The 17331-nt window shown below is 40.1% G+C and overlaps 1 protein-coding gene across 1 annotated transcript in view; it reads left to right on the top strand.

The window, feature by feature from the left end:
* LOC136885011 (putative uncharacterized protein DDB_G0271606) overlaps positions 1–17331 on the top strand; it is a 64044-nt gene that overhangs the window by 25346 nt on the left and 21367 nt on the right. Inside the window, exon 2 of the mRNA XM_067157392.2 lies at positions 13263–13548. Coding sequence (XP_067013493.2) covers positions 13263–13548 — 286 coding nt within the window. The remainder of the gene's footprint in view (positions 1–13262; positions 13549–17331) is intronic.

Genomic DNA, 17331 nt, shown 5'->3' with positions numbered 1-17331 from the left:
CACAAGTTCACATCTCGGAAAGTCACGCCCGTTTCTTTCTTGATGTTCAACGTAGCACGGAGTTACTGTTTTTGGTTTTAAGACAAAATTGTTCGAGAGTCGTCCACCCCTTGTAGGTGACCGTAGAAGCGAGTGGTCTTTTTTTAGATCACGTTTTAACGTTGAAAACCTTTCTTAGTGGACAAAGTACGGGTCCCCACACCATGAAAAACGTTATATTAAGCAATTTCCTCAATTGTGCCTAAAGTTGAAGAGCTGAAGGGTCTGGAAAGGTTATAAATTGCGAATATTGCATAGCTCTATCAAACTATAAAACAATCGAAAATCACTTCCGGCCTAAATGCAGTTTGGGAAAAGAAGTCTGAAATGGCTCGTTTTCTTTTTATTCAAATCCTCGCCAAATTAACATCACTCTTTCTGTTTTGAAATATTAACATTACAGCCCTAATGGGCTCCATGCTCTACTGGGTATTCAATAATAATAATAATAATAATAATAATAATAATAATAATAATAATAATAATAATAATAATGTGTTCCGTGTTTCAATTTTCTGAAAATGACCACACCGAATGTAGTTAAATTCTGCATTGACGAACATTAGCGCTCGTAGTGATAGAAAAGGTAAACTGCTCATCAAATCCCCCGGATAACGGTGATTAAGAAAATGATTGTTATTTATACGAATAAATAAACGATATATTCTCACACTTTATTATATTGACAGTGAATTATGAGATGTAGGACTCCAGATCCTCGCTAGTGCTCATGAAGACGCAACTTTCTCCGTCTAGCAGACCTTGAGCCTTTCATGTGCACCTTCTCATGTCAAGAAATGAACTCTTGCGTGTTTAGGGAGAAGGTATGTCTTCACAAAGACAACTGGTGTACCAGCGAATACATTCCAGAGCTGCGACCTTGCTCTCATTGCGTGAGAAATGTTGGAGAATGGTGCAGCTGTTCTTGGAATGCAAAACTTCAATTAGCAACAACGATCTTAGTTTTTACATTAGGTTACCTTTCACAATAATTGGAATTCATGCCGGTGCTATACTGAGGTGCGAAGTAGCACTTTGTGCTCAGCTGATCCCTAAGTAAGAAAATAATACGATCCCGATGTAGGCTATAAATTAAAATGATGCAAGTACCTCTGCAGATCACTTTAAGAAAAGATCTTCATTGCGGTAAGAACATCAACGGGATTATAAATAAAGGCTACAGATATGTTCCTACTTGTCACTAGCGCCTGGAGTTTAGACAGTAATATGTTAGAATGCAAACTTGTGTGACTATCTGGGAATGTCGTCCGTAATGTAGCGATGGTAACATGTTCGGATGGGCCGTGCCCCTGATGGTTATACACAACTCATAACACAGCCGTTGTGCAGCATAGTGTATTCTTGTTTCTCGCTTCAGTAGCTTTACATTCTAACCTATTACTGCCCGCTCTAGTTATCACATATTTAGGGGCTGTAGTAAAAGTGTCCGGTAAGACCCCAATTAGAGCATGGTTCAAGTATATGGGACCCACTTGGCACGAGAACTGGAACAGTTCCACAGGAAAGCAGCAACATTTATTCTAAGTGATTTCCAAGAAAAGAATAGTGTTACGAAAATGTTGAAAATTTTGGGCTGGGAAGACGTGGGAGTAAGGAGACGGGATGCTCGACTAAGCGGAGTGTTTTGAGCTGTAGGCTTGGACAGATATTACAACACGAATATGAAGATAAAGCTGAAATTCATGAGGAGGGACTGCGGCAAATATTTGTTTATCAGAAGAGGAATTAGGGATTGGAATAAATTACTAAGGGAGATGTTTCATAGATTTCCAATTTCTTTGAAATCATTTAAGAAAAAAGTACGCAAGCGAGTGATAGGAAATCTGCTAGGTGGGCGACCGCCCTGAATGTAGATCAGTGCTGATCTGGAAAAGTGGTTGAACAGACCGTGGAATATTCATCTCCATCTACTGCAAATATGTTACGTACTTAATTTTCTTTCGTTTTGCCGGTCCTAGTTCCTTTCATAGAACGTACGCACTTTAAAAGTAACCCATACTTTCGAATATACTAGAAGACAGAGGTTTTATAAAGTGTTCTCGACTGTTTGAAATGAATTCTACGTGTGAACGTGAGACCCCTGTACTCCGCACGGCTTTGCTTCTAAGATGCACATGGCCTACTGACACGCACTAAGAGCATCCGGCACTAAAGCGGGCAATGGCTGGCAGTACTATGGCCTACAGAGTCACATTCTTGCCGCTAGTCTTTCCCGAACTAGATACACTAAACAAAACACGCATGTAAATAAAACTACAGTTACAACAAACTGTTAAACCTATATTTTACTAATTTATGCTATGATAACAGAAAACTACGCTACACTGAAGAGATATTGACTAGATATAATGCTATAAAAAGCACAAATTACTGAAGAAACTACGCGAATCGCAACGGATACCATACACGCCAAGTGTAAACATGGTGGTAAACATATACAAGTGGTTTTAGTAGCAAGTTCAAATGGGCAACCATCCCCTATATATCAGTAATCAGAGAGAAAGATGAAAGGGATCCGTCACTTCAAAAATGAAGCTATCGGCCAAAGAAAGACAAGGGCCACGCAGGGCGTGAAAATGAAAGACTCCCTAGGCCTCGCTGCCTAGCACCATCGGGTCAGAAAAGAACAGAAGTTGACCAAGGGAGGTCGGATAGGATAGATGAAAGTGAGGAGCCTGGCACAAGTGAGTGGAAGTAATGCCAGGACTTAGTTAAAAGCCCCTTGATCGCCACGGCTCGCCCGGAAGGACGTGGGTTTGAATCCCCGTCAGGAAGTCGTAAAATTTAAGAAACGAGATTTCCACTTCGGGAGGTGCCTATGGCCCTGAGGTTCACTCAGCCTACACAAAAAATGAGTACCAGGTTAATTCCTGGGGGCAAAGGCGCCCGGGCGTAGAGCCAACCACTCTACCCCATCACGTGCCAAGGTGGAAGCCTTTACCTTCCACTCCTCCAAGGGCCTTCACGGCCTGTACGGAGAAGACTTTGCTTTTTTGCTTTGCTTTGATCGCCAACCAACGTTTCCAAGTTCAGAGGTTCTGGGGCCCCTTTAATCGCCTCTTACGAACGGCAACCGGTACCGTGGGTGTTATTCTACCGCCCCCACCCACAGGGGGCGAATGTACACAATGAGGTTGGAAACTATGTTTCAAGATCGCGCTCAGCCGATGATCGATATGAATGTCTGTGTTTCCGCACACAGCCACCATACAAGAACCAAAACGTTCATTTAGAACGTGTAACGTGTTTGCACGCCCAACAGCTGACGTTGTCTGTGCAAGGAGCTGACGCGCCCTTCTTAGACTAAAACAAAGTGTTAAAAGTGGATGGTAGCCTCTAACACTCACCACGATCAACATTCTATAAAGACGCGAACCACCTTAAAGCCTTCTCTAATAGATCACCACCTCTCACAATTAGACCTTATGTAATCCATTTTCTCTTGCATAATTCATATTGAATGTGGTCCGTGGGAAGTTGTAAAAGGTGGGTGTGTTGAACTGTGTAGATCAGTCGATCGGCATCACTTTCACTGGGCCGTAACCATATGCGAGTATCGAGCATTTTATTACTCCGAACTGACCACAAGAAGTTACGGTTGGTCTACTCGGACGGAGAAAGGGCGGATGGATTAGTTCCATTTGTACATTTAACGAGCAATCACGCTTGAGTCAGGTTAGGGTGTTACATTATGTGGCTCACGCGATCAACTTTCCATACGTCTTAACGACAGGAGAGAAACAATGATTCGCTTCAATTGATTTCGTTGTACGTCACCGGTCTGTAGAAGCAAGAACAGCGAGTTGCAGAAAAGCGTGTTTTAACCCTAACATACTTAATTTATCACTGAACTCTTTAATGGACATGTCATCACAATCATAATTAGGGTTCACACATTTAGCGCTTAAAAATCACCGCCTCTGTGGTGTAGTGGTTAGTGTGATTAGCTGCCATCCCGCAGGCTTGGGTTCGATTCCCCGCTCTGTCACGAAGTTTGGAAAGTGGTACGAAGGCTGGACTAGGGTCCAATCAGCCTTGGAAGGCCAACTGACTAGAGAGGGTTTCGATTCCCACGTCAGCCATCCTGGAAATGGCTCTCCGTGGTTTCCGCACTTCTCTTCCAGGCAAATGCAGGGATGGTACCTAACTTAAGGCCACGGCCGCTTCCTTCCCTCTTCGTTGTGTGTCCCTTCCGACCCGTGTTCATCATAGCAGGTGAGGCCGCCTGGGTGAGGTACTGGTCTCTTTCCGCAGTTGTATCACTCCGTCCCAAAGACTCACGTTGCAAAACACAGCACTTTAGGTGACAGAGGTGGGATTCCTCTCTGATTCCGTGGGAAAAACCAACCCTGGAAGTTAAATTTCTATTAAGAAAATTAAGGTATTAAGAAAATTATAGAAAGAAAAACAGTCTGAAAAGTAGGTAAATAGATGGAACATATCGCTCGTGGACCTCAACAAAGAAAAAAAGAAAGGAAATCGGAGTTATTGCAGACCTCATCCGTAAACTTGTTTAACTTTTATAAGCCACAAATTCCCAAGACAGTTCAAAACAGTCTATTAAAAACATTGCAGCAATAGTGACACATCATTGCTTGGGCAAGGGGAATGGAGGAGCAAGTAACTCCTATCAGTGCCACTTCAACTGCATGACTTTTGCGTTTCACTACGAACGGAAATTCGGTACACATTTATCTCGTAACTTAATTTTCTTGAGTTGTGCTACCAAGAGCCGTATGTACTTCCAACAAATGATTCCTTCCTCTACTTCTTCTATATTAAAGATGCAATTTTGAAATAATTTCCTTACTAGTTCTGTTAACAGAATCCCAATAGATCGGTACGGAAGGTATTTATACAGCCGAATACACGGTGACCACATCGCTGCTCCTGCAAACCAATGAGCATCGCGTTAGTCATGAGAATTACGAATGCGCCGACAGTCGCCGTGGGGATCTAACTGAAGTAAAATATAGAAAAAAATGGATACCTGTACCTGTTACTCGTCTGAGCCTTTTGTGTCGCTTCACAACACTCACCCCACGAAAGTATTTTTCCTTCGGTAGAGAAATAATCATCCCCGAGATCTTCATTCAACACTTCCGCAGATGTACTCATGTCAGCTATACCACTGTTAGTGTAACTAGGCTGCGCTGGCCTTCTGATCCCAGTCCTGGCTCAGCTCTTGTTCGCAGATTTAACTGCCAGGTAAAAAGAACTCCTGCAGGACAAAACTCCGGCACCTCGGTGTCTCCGAAAATCGTCAGAACTACTTAGTGGGACGTAAAGAAATAACTATTATTATTATTATTATTATTATTATTATTATTATTATTATTATTATTATTATTATTATTATTTCAGAAAAACGTGCGCAAAGCGGAACTTGAATAAAGCGGAAATTTGTCCAGTACGGAATATTTTCTCGGTCCTGGCGGAGCTTACGAGGTTATATCGTTCTTACTTTTGTATGATGCGGAATCTCGTCAACGCGGAAACCGAAACGAAAAATGAAAGAATTCTTTAAAATCTACAGTACTTGTACAATGCGGAATATGTAGTGCTACGCACAATATTTGTGCAGTTGTGGTGCTGGTAACAGACGGGTTTGGAGAGAATGATAATGCGGATGATGGAACGAATGGAGTGCATGGGCAATATCCAACATGTGTCAAGCAAGAACTTACGACACACGATATTTCTGAATCAGTTACAGCCCTTCTAGCAATAAGAAAGGTGGAGGAGGAGGAGGAGGAGGAGAATAGGGAAGGTAATGAAGACCAAAACAAGATCTGAACAGAACAGCCGCACTGTGCTTTTGTGACATGAAGTGATGTAACTCTACCCCTACTAGACACGATTGGAAAGAAGAGAAAATAAGTTTCTTTGTTTGATCTGAGGAAGAAAACTTAGTGTTGTGAAGTACTGTACAATGTGTTGTGATTGAAATAAGTTTAACGAGCGTTGATCTTGTGTTGTGAAATAGAGTGATAATACTGTGTACGACCCTGTATGTAATAACAAAGCGCAGTTCATCAATGCCAGCTCTAAAATTACTCTTCACTATTTTAAGGCAAAAATATGTTTTGTGTAATGCGGAAACTTGTCTAATTCAGAATTTATTTTTGGTTCCTTGCCATTCAACTTTGAGTAAGTTTTACTTAATTATCATTAATGTAACAAAGAAGGTTTTAAAATTCTCTTCGTTGAAATTTTTAAGAAATTTGAGGGGAGAAATATAATTTAGGTGCTACGTGAAGTGGTGACAAGCCCTTGTCTCTTAACAAGCGTGATATTCCCCCACTGCAAGTCTTAATCTAAAGGAAGTTATTCTAAAACTAGTGATGTGAACTCAGACGAGATAGAAAAGCGTCGCCAATTAATCTTTGAGGCCCGAACTTTTAACATTTACACAAACCAAAATTGGACATCGGAAATCGAACCGGTCCACAATTAAACTGACAGTATCCAAGCTCGCGTGTAATGAGCGTAGGGGTCTGAAATATCCTAGATATGCTCTAAGCAACACGATTGCGAATTATGCCACGTCTTGCTACCATGAGAAAATATGACACTGAAATTAGCCGTTACTACCCGGAACGGCTCATATGAACGATATCGTGTTTCCGCATCTCAGAGAGATATGAGTTCCTTGTGAAGCGGTGAGTTACCTTTACTGAACGAGTTACAGCAGAACGGTTACGTGTCACATTAATTACGGTGCATCGCGGAGAGGCCCGGCGCATTCTTTACCTAATTGCTCCAGGGTGTGATTCCAACACTTTCACTGCACGGCACGCGTGTGTTGCGGGACTGCGGGATTGGGAGAAAGTAACGTTCTAGTTGCCAAACAGTTACATTCGTGTTCCTTGGGGCACTGTACTTCAAGTCGCTATAGCGGGGTGTCAGCGCTTTCTAGACCGGGCCACAATTTCACTGTCAGATAGCTCCCGAACTGTTGTCATGTAGGCTGAATAAACCTGAGTGTGGCTGAGTAACTCGGAGTGTAGGGAGCTGGCTTTTGGCAGGTTCTTACCGCTTGAAGCTAACTGAAATACGCCAGTCTCGTGTAGGTACATTTAATGGAACGTAAAAGAATCCTATGGGACAAAATTTGAGCACCTCGGCGTCTCCGAAAACCGCAGTCAGCGGGACGTAAAATCTAATAGCAAAAAGAGGTCCCTGACAAAGACGGGAATTGAACATGAGGCCTCCAGGTGATGCTACTGCCAGACCACGGTCCACTCCTAGAAAACATTACCGAATAAATCTCCTACTGGGGTTCTTTAAAATGTGACACTTGTAACTCTAACTAGGTGTCTACAGCAACATGTCGTACCTTCCTTGTTAATCATCTGACAGAAAATCTAACTCACACCCCTTAAGTTGGTCAGCAGAGCCATGAGCAGAGTTACTGCAGCAAGAGTTGAGGCGAATAGTTTCAAACCCGACCAAGTCCATCTTTATCACGTTCTGATATTTTGACTTCCATGGATTCCTCTTTACAAGATGAATACAACGGGAACAAAAGCGGGTTTCAAATCCGGCCAGATCACATTCAAAATTGCAGCCAAAAATGAGGTTTCATATCAAAGTCGGCCAAGTCCCTCTTAACCCGCACGGGCCAATAATCCTGCGCTATCCAGTCACGTGTTTTCTTCCGGTAATATGGCGGCCTGGCGTTTGTTCGAGTCACATGTGGTGGTTTTGTTTGCGTGTATTTTAATAAATATTTTATAAATTATAAATATATACGTAATTAATTGGTCGTTTTTAATAGTATTCATATTTGCTGTGCAATAAAATGGAGGAAATAAATAAACGACATTCCAGAAAGCGGCAACGTGATCCTTCCAGCTGGAAGCGCACGAGGGAAAGACAGCTGAGATGAGTACAATCAACGTGTTGTTAGTGGTGATTTAATCAAGGCTCGGTGAAGTGTTTCGAAGGCGCGATGGTTTTGAGTAGGTATAAAATGAAGAATATACATTGAAGTAGCTACATGAATCCCCATATTTGCAAAATATACACTATTTAAATGTTAATTAGCCTCTACATTGGTTACAATGTTGGGTAATTTTACACAAACATAATGTTTAAAATAATAATCTTTATAAAGATTTTTCACTAAACCTTATATCATTTTTAATCATATTTGTTCTAAATAAAGTCAAGATGAACACAGTTGGAAAATAGGCCTAATCTAGATTTCTTTTTTCTTTAGGTATTAGACCAAATTTTCTAATCTAAGTTTCAAAGATGGCCAAGTCCCACAGTTAGTTTCAAACATGGTCAAGTCCAAATTTTAAATACATTTTTCAATTCATGTAATATATTTAGACTGTAAAAATGGTATGGTAATGAATCAGAAGCCTCTGCTAAGCGACATAAAGATTAAAGTGTCTGAATATATATGAATTAATACCCTAAACAAGTTTCTTGCTTCTCCTGAAAAAAAAAAAAACCATCTCAACGGACTTGGCCATGTTTGAAACTATACGCCTCAGTTATGTTATGAGTTATATTAGAGGAACCGCCTATCAGGGCCCCTAGGATATATGTTACTCTCACTACGTTACTGAAGAACGGGCTGGATGACACTTGATAATAATCAAGTAGAAGTGCACTCCATTACTATGAGAGTCACGGCAGCTCCATCCTGGCCTGGATCCATTCTAAAATTAAAGAAGTTTCGATAGCCATGTACAACAGTCGTAGATCCGTGCCAGCATTCGGACGAGATTAGGCAGGATGCCAAAGTGAAGAAGCTCATTGTTTCGTTTCGTGAGTAGATGGCAAGGACGTGATACCATTCGGGAAGGAGGAGCCAGTGGACTTCTTGGTTGTTTTAGTAGCAAACACATTGCAATTTTCAGATATCCCGGCACCAAAATAGCAACAGAATTGAATTATTTTAGGAAACAAAGAAGGTACATCAAAGTAAACAAAGATGTGTCAAGAAATTATACCGAAACAGGACACTTGAACTGTCTGCATTACGGAGGAGATGAGAGTTGCTGTTAGCTGCCTGTACATCACAAGTTACATACGAGAAGTGTTACGTTGAGGAGTTCGAAGCAAACTCACAGAAATGAAGAAAAAACTGCCAGTTTACAGTAAATGGTTGATATTATGCAATTGTTTTTCAAGTCCATGTTAGAAGGTGAGCAAAGTTTGTAAAGTCTTGAAACAAATTATTTTTTAATTATGCATCTAGAAAATGGGCTTAAAGCGTGTAAACTTGACGCCTAGGTGCTATCAATCAATCAATCAATCAATCAATCAATCAATCAATCAATCAATCAATCAATCAATCAATCAATCAATCAATCAATCAATCAATCAATCAATCAATCAATCAATCAATCAATCAATCAATCAATCAATCAATCAATCAATCAATCAATCAATCAATCAATCAATCAATCAATCAATCAATCAATCAATCAATCAATCAATCAATCAATCAATCAATCAATCAATCAATCAATCAATCAATCAATCAATCAATCAATCAATCAATCAATCAATCAATCAATCAATCAATCAATCAATCAATCAATCAATCAATCAATCAATCAATCAATCAATCAATCAATCAATCAATCAATCAATCAATCAATCAATCAATCAATCAATCAATCAATCAATCAATCAATCAATCAATCAATCAATCAATCAATCAATCAATCAATCAATCAATCAATCAATCAATCAATCAATCAATCAATCAATCAATCAATCAATCAATCAATCAATCAATCAATCAATCAATCAATCAATCAATCAATCAATCAATCAATCAATCAATCAATCAATCAATCAATCAATCAATCAATCAATCAATCAATCAATCAATCAATCAATCAATCAATCAATCAATCAATCAATCGATCGATCGACACCAAAAACACCGATGGAACCACTGTTCCCATTGTCGACTCAGTTAAATGTAACTTAACAGCTTTTCAGCCTGTCGACACGCACTATAACACCAGTCTAAGAAACTAAATTATTAGAAAAGGAATAAATAAAGGAAAATAGTTTAATAATGTGTATTTTTAATCCTTGTTTGAGGCGAGTCAGGACTGAACTTTGGAACTTCTATAATTTACTACTTACCAGAGCCAAATTTAAAACACAAGATAGAACACCATACAACATTATTTTAGAGTTGATTAATTATTTTGTTGCAAAATTATTAACAAATAATATTTATTTTTATATGTTGCACGGATAATGCTCCTTGAGGCAAATTTTTATTATTATTAGGCCATAATTTTGAAGATTTGTCAAAAATACTCATGTACATAATAATAACTCGGAGGTTCACAGTCAGGTACAGACTATTCTTGTCATTGTTTTGTCATTGTTTTAGGAACAACATGTGAAGGGAAGATTCAACTGATACTGACGTAAGCAGCACTGAAGTGTTTCCCCTACTACAAGGTACAGCTAGAGTTTGGAAATGGTACTCCGAAATAACTCTGAAGCCAATATTTTCTGACAGCGTGACGGCGTACCTCTACCCCATTTAAATTCGGCATTTAGAGCTTTAGAGTTGGCAAGACTGTTAACGGGCCTTGAAAGTGGGGGTATCTAAGGTTACAACTGAAAATTCGCAACATTTCAGTGACGGCTCCCCCCTTAACAGTGCTCGTCATATTCAACTTACAAGTTACAATTTGGTCCTGTTACATGTCATTATTCTACTTATGAATGTGTCGGTCAGCTGGTGAATGTCCTCAGAAGGAAACTTCCGTGATAACCCGGCCTGTCGAGGCTTTGGAAAGGAAAGGGAAAGGCGTTACCTGGGAAGGTCTCTCTGCATGGCCAATCACCGATCATGAGTTACCGATAATAGTAAGTGCAAAAACTAGCTCACAGTCTCCTGTCGTCTTCTAGCGCAAGGCACTTTACATACCATTACGTAATCTCCCATTCTAATTATAACTAGTGACAGGGCGTTTCGCCGGCCGAACTTCAGTAACTTTAGCCTATCACTAGAACTTACAGTACAGTCTCAACTACCGTATACAAACTTTTTAATTTTTCCGCCAAATGGCTGTCTGCTCGTCAATTTCAACGTTCCGTTTTACTCTTGCTGCAGATAGGGTGTTGCTCTTTTCTTTCCCCCGTCCACGTCTTTCCCATCTTCAAAAGCCTGGTGGTCCTTTAGTTCCCCCCTGAGTGGGTTGCGAATATCTCCGTAAGTGATCGCTATCTCCTGCAGGTCCTTTCCACCTCCCTGAACCAAGTTGGCTGTATAATATGTAAAGATGTGGTTCGATAATCGCGTGGGTTTCAATCTTAGCAAGTGACCATAAAATGCAATTCTTCTTCTCCGCATGACATCAGAGATCTTGTGAACATGAGTACAGAGCTCATGGTTGTGCCGACGTCTATATTCATCTTTGTCTTTAATTGGTTCAAGGAGGTGGTTGACCTCTGTAAGGAGTTACTCAACAACAAGACAGTACAAACCTTCCAGGACACTATCCTGACAAGTAGAAATATGGGCAATGATCCGCAAACGAAGGCATGAGACTGAAGTGTGGAAGCTAACCGAAGATCGATAAAGGATCCTGAATTGTATAAAAACGCTAGGAAACGTGATGTTACAATTTGACAAAACATAAATATATTATTTGTATGCGCAAATAAACAGCTGCTTGGACTTCTACTTTACAGAATGAGTTTCGTTAGCTGAGTATCACACAAAGAGGGCCACGCAGATTACTCTTGCAACATTGGAAAGTAACAAATAATAATAGTAACAATGTTACTTGTTTTACGTCCCACTAACTTCTTTTACGGTTTTCGGAGACGCCCCGGTGCTGGATTTGGTGCTGGATTTTTGTCGCGCAGGAGTTCTTTTACGTTTCAGTAAATCTACCAACATGAGGCTGACGTATTTGAGCATCTTCAAATATCAGGGGACCGAGCCAGGATCGAACCTGCCATATTGCGGTTAGGACGCCAGCGCCTCAGCCCGGCGAAAGTAACAAATATGACTCCCAAGAAAAGTTCAGCAAATCGAAGACTTAGCTTTCTGGATGCCGTTAGCGGCCAGGGCTGCAGAGTCCGCTTCAAGGTCAAACTCGTTCAACATTTAGCTGTACATCCCACAATCAGCAACGTCGTACACTCCCAAGAAACTCGTCGGTGAGTGAAAACCTGTCACCATGATATGAGCCGAAATATTTGGACAGTACGCCCACTAGGAAGTCTAGTCTAGCCCTCTCTTCCGTAATGTAGCGAGACTAACATAACTTTTAGGCGTTCTAACAGACCGTTCGCCTAATGATTATGAAGATGTCATAATGCAACTATGTTGCAGTATACTTGGTACTCTATTGAGTACGTTTGCATTTCAACCTACTAAAGCTATGCATTCGAACTCTAATCATGATGATGGGTCATGCATTTGTAACTTTGATATAGGGATATGGTGAGTTCGAGCGCATCAATATTGTTTCGATTGGTTTCCCAAGGTTACGAGATGTACTTTAATTAAAGCCATGGCTGCTGACTTCGGAGTCTTAACACCTTTTTGTTGGAGGCTCGTCGAGAATGCATGTTAAAGCGAAGTGGAAATAATAATAATAATAATAATAATAATAATAATAATAATAATAATAATAATAATAATAATAATAATAATAATAATAATAATAATAATAATAATAATAATAATAATAATAATAAGTCTGCACCTTAGTCCGTTTCTCTATACGGGGTTAGGGATGAGGTGAGATGAATGTATATGACATTTTTTACGGCTGGATGCCCTTTCTGACGCCACCCTCTGTTGAGGAGCTGATGAAGATGAAAGGAATGAAAGTGGGTAAGGAGGGGGGAGGAATCGGCGGTGTGTCCTGACATTTGGCTGGAAGTGAAAACGACATATAATAATAATAATAATAATAATAATAATAATAATAATAATAATAATAATAATAATAAAGGAAAAGTAAACTGTTTCCCACAACAATCATTGCGTATAGGTGACCACCCATGCAATTTCCATCACTGGCAAGGAATTTTCAAATGACAGAAGCTGTTTTCGGATTGTTCTTTCTCATATCAACAGGTTTCCATCTGAACTACGTCCTCGAAGCGACCGATCCTTTGCAGTGTTGTTGATCGCAGTCTGATACAAGGCAGGAGAATTGAAGGAAGTTGTTTTGTTTGTGTTTCAGCCCTACTGGCGAGTTGTTCAGGGGCGGAACGAGCCTCCAAGCGGGGCGTTGTACAGCAGCCTCAAACTCGTGCCGTGTTCGGGGCTTCGCCAGGCCAGTACATTCTACAGTCTGGCCAACCTTCAGAACTAGCCAATATTTCTCCCGAGGCGCTGCAAGGTCTGCTGCAACAGCTGCAACAGCAACAAGCGCAGCTCCAGGTCCAGCAGCAGCAGCTGCAACTTCAACCGGGGGCTGCAGTCCAACAGCAGCCTCAAGAACTGCACCAGATTGTGTCTTCCGCAAGGTAAGCTGGCTCTCATGTGAGGTCTGAGGTAATATGTCATGTGAACGTCTAGCGACTGCGTGGAGGAGGGGGATGCCAGGCACTGCTGCTCAGCTCCAAGGCCTGCAGATTACTGGGTGATGCGCGATCAGCACACCTCGCATTTTAGATAGTAACATTTTTATTTTAAGTGTCTAAAATAGGCTATCAAATGACGAATAATACCATTTGTATTTCGGTAAATTGGTAATAACTCTTTAGCGGGAGGTTTTTAAGGACTTCAGGGGATTGCGATTTACAGGTTCCCGATTTTTACATTTTGTTTGAAAGGTATTTTAGTAATATACTGCTCAAGATACTGAAAACAAATCGGCAAATATTTTAGTTGCTAGGAATAAATTAAAAGAATTTTAGTCGATTTAGAATACAAATGAGAATTACGGGAATACCTATAATTTGGCATTTTTAGGCTCTATAGGACAACCGCTTAAAACCTTATAAATACATGAACGGTGTAAATAAAATTTCATTTTAAGTTCTCTCTTCAGGAACAAAATAACTTTTTGCCTAAAATCCGAGCTCGAGTCATCAGTGAGTGCGACGAATCCTCTCCGCCGGCGCTATCTCATCGTCAGGCATCTCTTAAATTGTTGTCACGTACGCTGATGCATCACGAACCAGCCCTCAGCTCCAGACAAAACCCCCTGAAATTTGCAGCCAGGAGACCACAATGCGTGGTAATATCCATAATGCATAAAGATGAAATGACGTCCATTTGTCAGCTTGCCTTCACGTCGATACAAACATTTAAATAGTGTGTTAAGAAAAATTCGGTTGACCCATTTTCCCGTGAAATCGTAAAGAACAATTAAAGAGAACAAAAAACAAACATGAACAACCCAATAAACAAATAAAGAGACAAACAGGTAAACAGACAAAGCAAGCATGAAAGAAACAAATAAACAGAAAAAGACAAAAATAAACTACCCAATAAATAAAAAAAGGACAAACAAAAAATATTAAATATACAACCAAACAAACAATCGAAAATAAATTAATGAAGCAAATCAATCAATCAATCAATCAATCAATCAATCAATCAATCAATCAATCAATCAATCAATCAATCAATCAATCAATCAATCAATCAATCAATCAATCAATCAATCAATCAATCAATCAATCAATCAATCAATCAATCAATCAATCAATCAATCAACCAATCAATCAATCAATCAATCAATCAATCAATCAATCAATCAATCAATCAATCAATCAATCAATCAACCAATCAATCAATCAATCAATCAATCAATCAATCAATCACCTCTGCTCGGGTCTTGTCTTTCCTTAAATTCTTTCAAAGAACCTGGAAATTTATCGAATGTCTCCGTTGGTAAATTATTCCAACACACAAACGCAGAGGAGGATTGTAAGGATCCTACTTCTGGATTTTGTATACATAATCCGAAGTTTTAAAGAAATGTACGGGCTTTAGAAACATGTTCTTTGTCTGGCGTCTCGTTTTGCAAACCTTCTGGAATCACACTGTTTGCAATCATCGTCGATTCTATTCAATTTTTTTGGGTCGGAGAGTATCTACCTCCATAGAAACCAGCAGTCGTGCAGCTCCAGCTCTCTCACACTCAGCCTACGATATTTGGCGCTTATTCTTTCGACTTGTTTCCGTTCCTAACTTTCTTTAAACTATGATATCGACACATATCCGGAAATGTTTACCAAGTTCACAAATTTCCACGCTCCCATTACAGACATCGATAGATCTCAAGTCGACAATACCTGGCAGCTCATCTCACAGACGCGATTATATTTGAAACTTTCTCTTTTCAAATTAGTTATTAAGTTTTTGTTAATTTTGTAATTACTGAAGGAAGAATGTTGTACATTGTTTTGGGATACAGGGACTTTCACCGTGGCAGCAAGTTTTGGAACGAAACCACAGAATTATTCGACGTCAAAGGAAGCGTGTTAAGTGTAGACACAAATTTGTAACTTTGTGTAAGCAGGACCTGTTGGCAGTTACGACACTGCTCCAGTTTTTACTGGTGGAGAGCGGATACAAGGTTATGGCTAGCCTCTAGGCAGCAACGTCCTGAATAGTCACCGAGATAGTGGACACCCAGCGGCTAATGAATGTGGAAGTGCGCGCTTTTAAAACACTTGCTGTACCAGGACCCCTGTGACCGAAGGCCAACACGCTAACCATTTAGCCATGTAGTCGGACAATTATTATTATTATTATTATTATTATTATTATTATTATTATTATTATTATTATTATTATTATTATTATTATTATTATTAGGTCTTTAATTGATTACTCTATACTACAATCAATCTATCTACGAATCAATTTTAATTACTACAGGAAACAAGGAAAAACACGATCAGTGATAAAAGTTAAAATTCTTCTGCACAATACATGAGGATGATTTCATCGGTCATGTGCCTGTGAGCTTGCTTTCTGGACATTGTAGGTTCGAATCCCACAGTCACGCCTGCAGCCTTGAGGACGATCTTCCGTGGTTTCACATTTTCACGCCATGTAAATGCTGTGGCTGTATCTGTGGCTACCTCTCCCTAATCCTAGCTCCTTTGTTTTCTTACGTCGCTGAAATCTTTCCGGGTGTTAGCGCGACGGTAAAACACTAACAAGAAGAAAGAAAACCTTTTTCCTTTTCCGGAAATCAGATGTCTTTCGGTCACAGCCATACTACTTTCAGATGGCAAGCATCCATAAGACACAGCGTGTACGGTTGCTAGGTAACAATATTTTGCATATTGCCATATTTTACATCACAACCTGCACGGTTGCTAGGTAACAGTACTTTACATCACAACCTGCACGGTTGATAGGTAACAATACTTTACATCACAGTCTGCACGGTTGCTAGGTAACAATACTTTACATCACAGTCTGCACGGTTGCTAGGTAACAATACTTTACATCGCAGTCTGCACGGTTGCTAGGTAACAATACTTTACATTACAGCCTGTACGGTTGCTAGGTAACAATACTTTAAATAACCGCCTGTACGGTTGCTAGGTAACAATACTTTAAATAACCGCCTGTACGGTTGCTAGGTAACAATACTTTACATCACAGCCTGCACGGTTGCTAGGTAACAATACTTTACATCACAGTCTGCACGGTTGCTAGGTAACAATACTTTACGTCACAGCCTGCACGGTTGCTAGGTAACAATACTTTACATCACAGCCTGCACGGTTGCTAGATAACAATACTTTAAATCACCGCCTGTACGGTTGCTAGATAACAATACTTTAAATCACCGCCTGTACGGTTGCTAGATAACAATACTTTACATCACAGCCTGCACGGTTGCTAGGTAAAAATACTTTACATCACAGTCTGCACGGTTGCTAGGTAACAATACTTTACATCACAGTCTGCACGGTTGCTAGGTAACAATACTTTATATCACAGTCTGCACGGTTGCTAGGTAACAGTACTTTACATCACAGCCTGTACGGTTGCTAGGTAACAATACTTTACAACACAGTCTGCACGGTTGCTAGGTAACAATACTTTACATCACAGTCTGCACGGTTGCTAGGTAACAATACTTTACATCACAGTCTGCACGGTTGCTAGGCAACAATACTTTACATCACAGTCTGCACGGTTGCTAGGTAACAATACTTTACATTACAGCCTGTACGGTTGCTAGGTAACAATACTTTAAATAACCGCCTGTACGGTTGCTAGGTAACAATACTTTACATCGCAGCCTGCACGGTTGCTAGGTAACAATACTTTAC

This window comes from Anabrus simplex, chromosome 13, assembly GCF_040414725.1.
Source record: "Anabrus simplex isolate iqAnaSimp1 chromosome 13, ASM4041472v1, whole genome shotgun sequence".
NCBI lineage: Eukaryota > Metazoa > Arthropoda > Insecta > Orthoptera > Tettigoniidae > Anabrus > Anabrus simplex.
The sequence above is the reverse complement of the archived record's forward strand: the minus strand, read 5'-3'. Positions and strand labels throughout refer to the sequence as shown.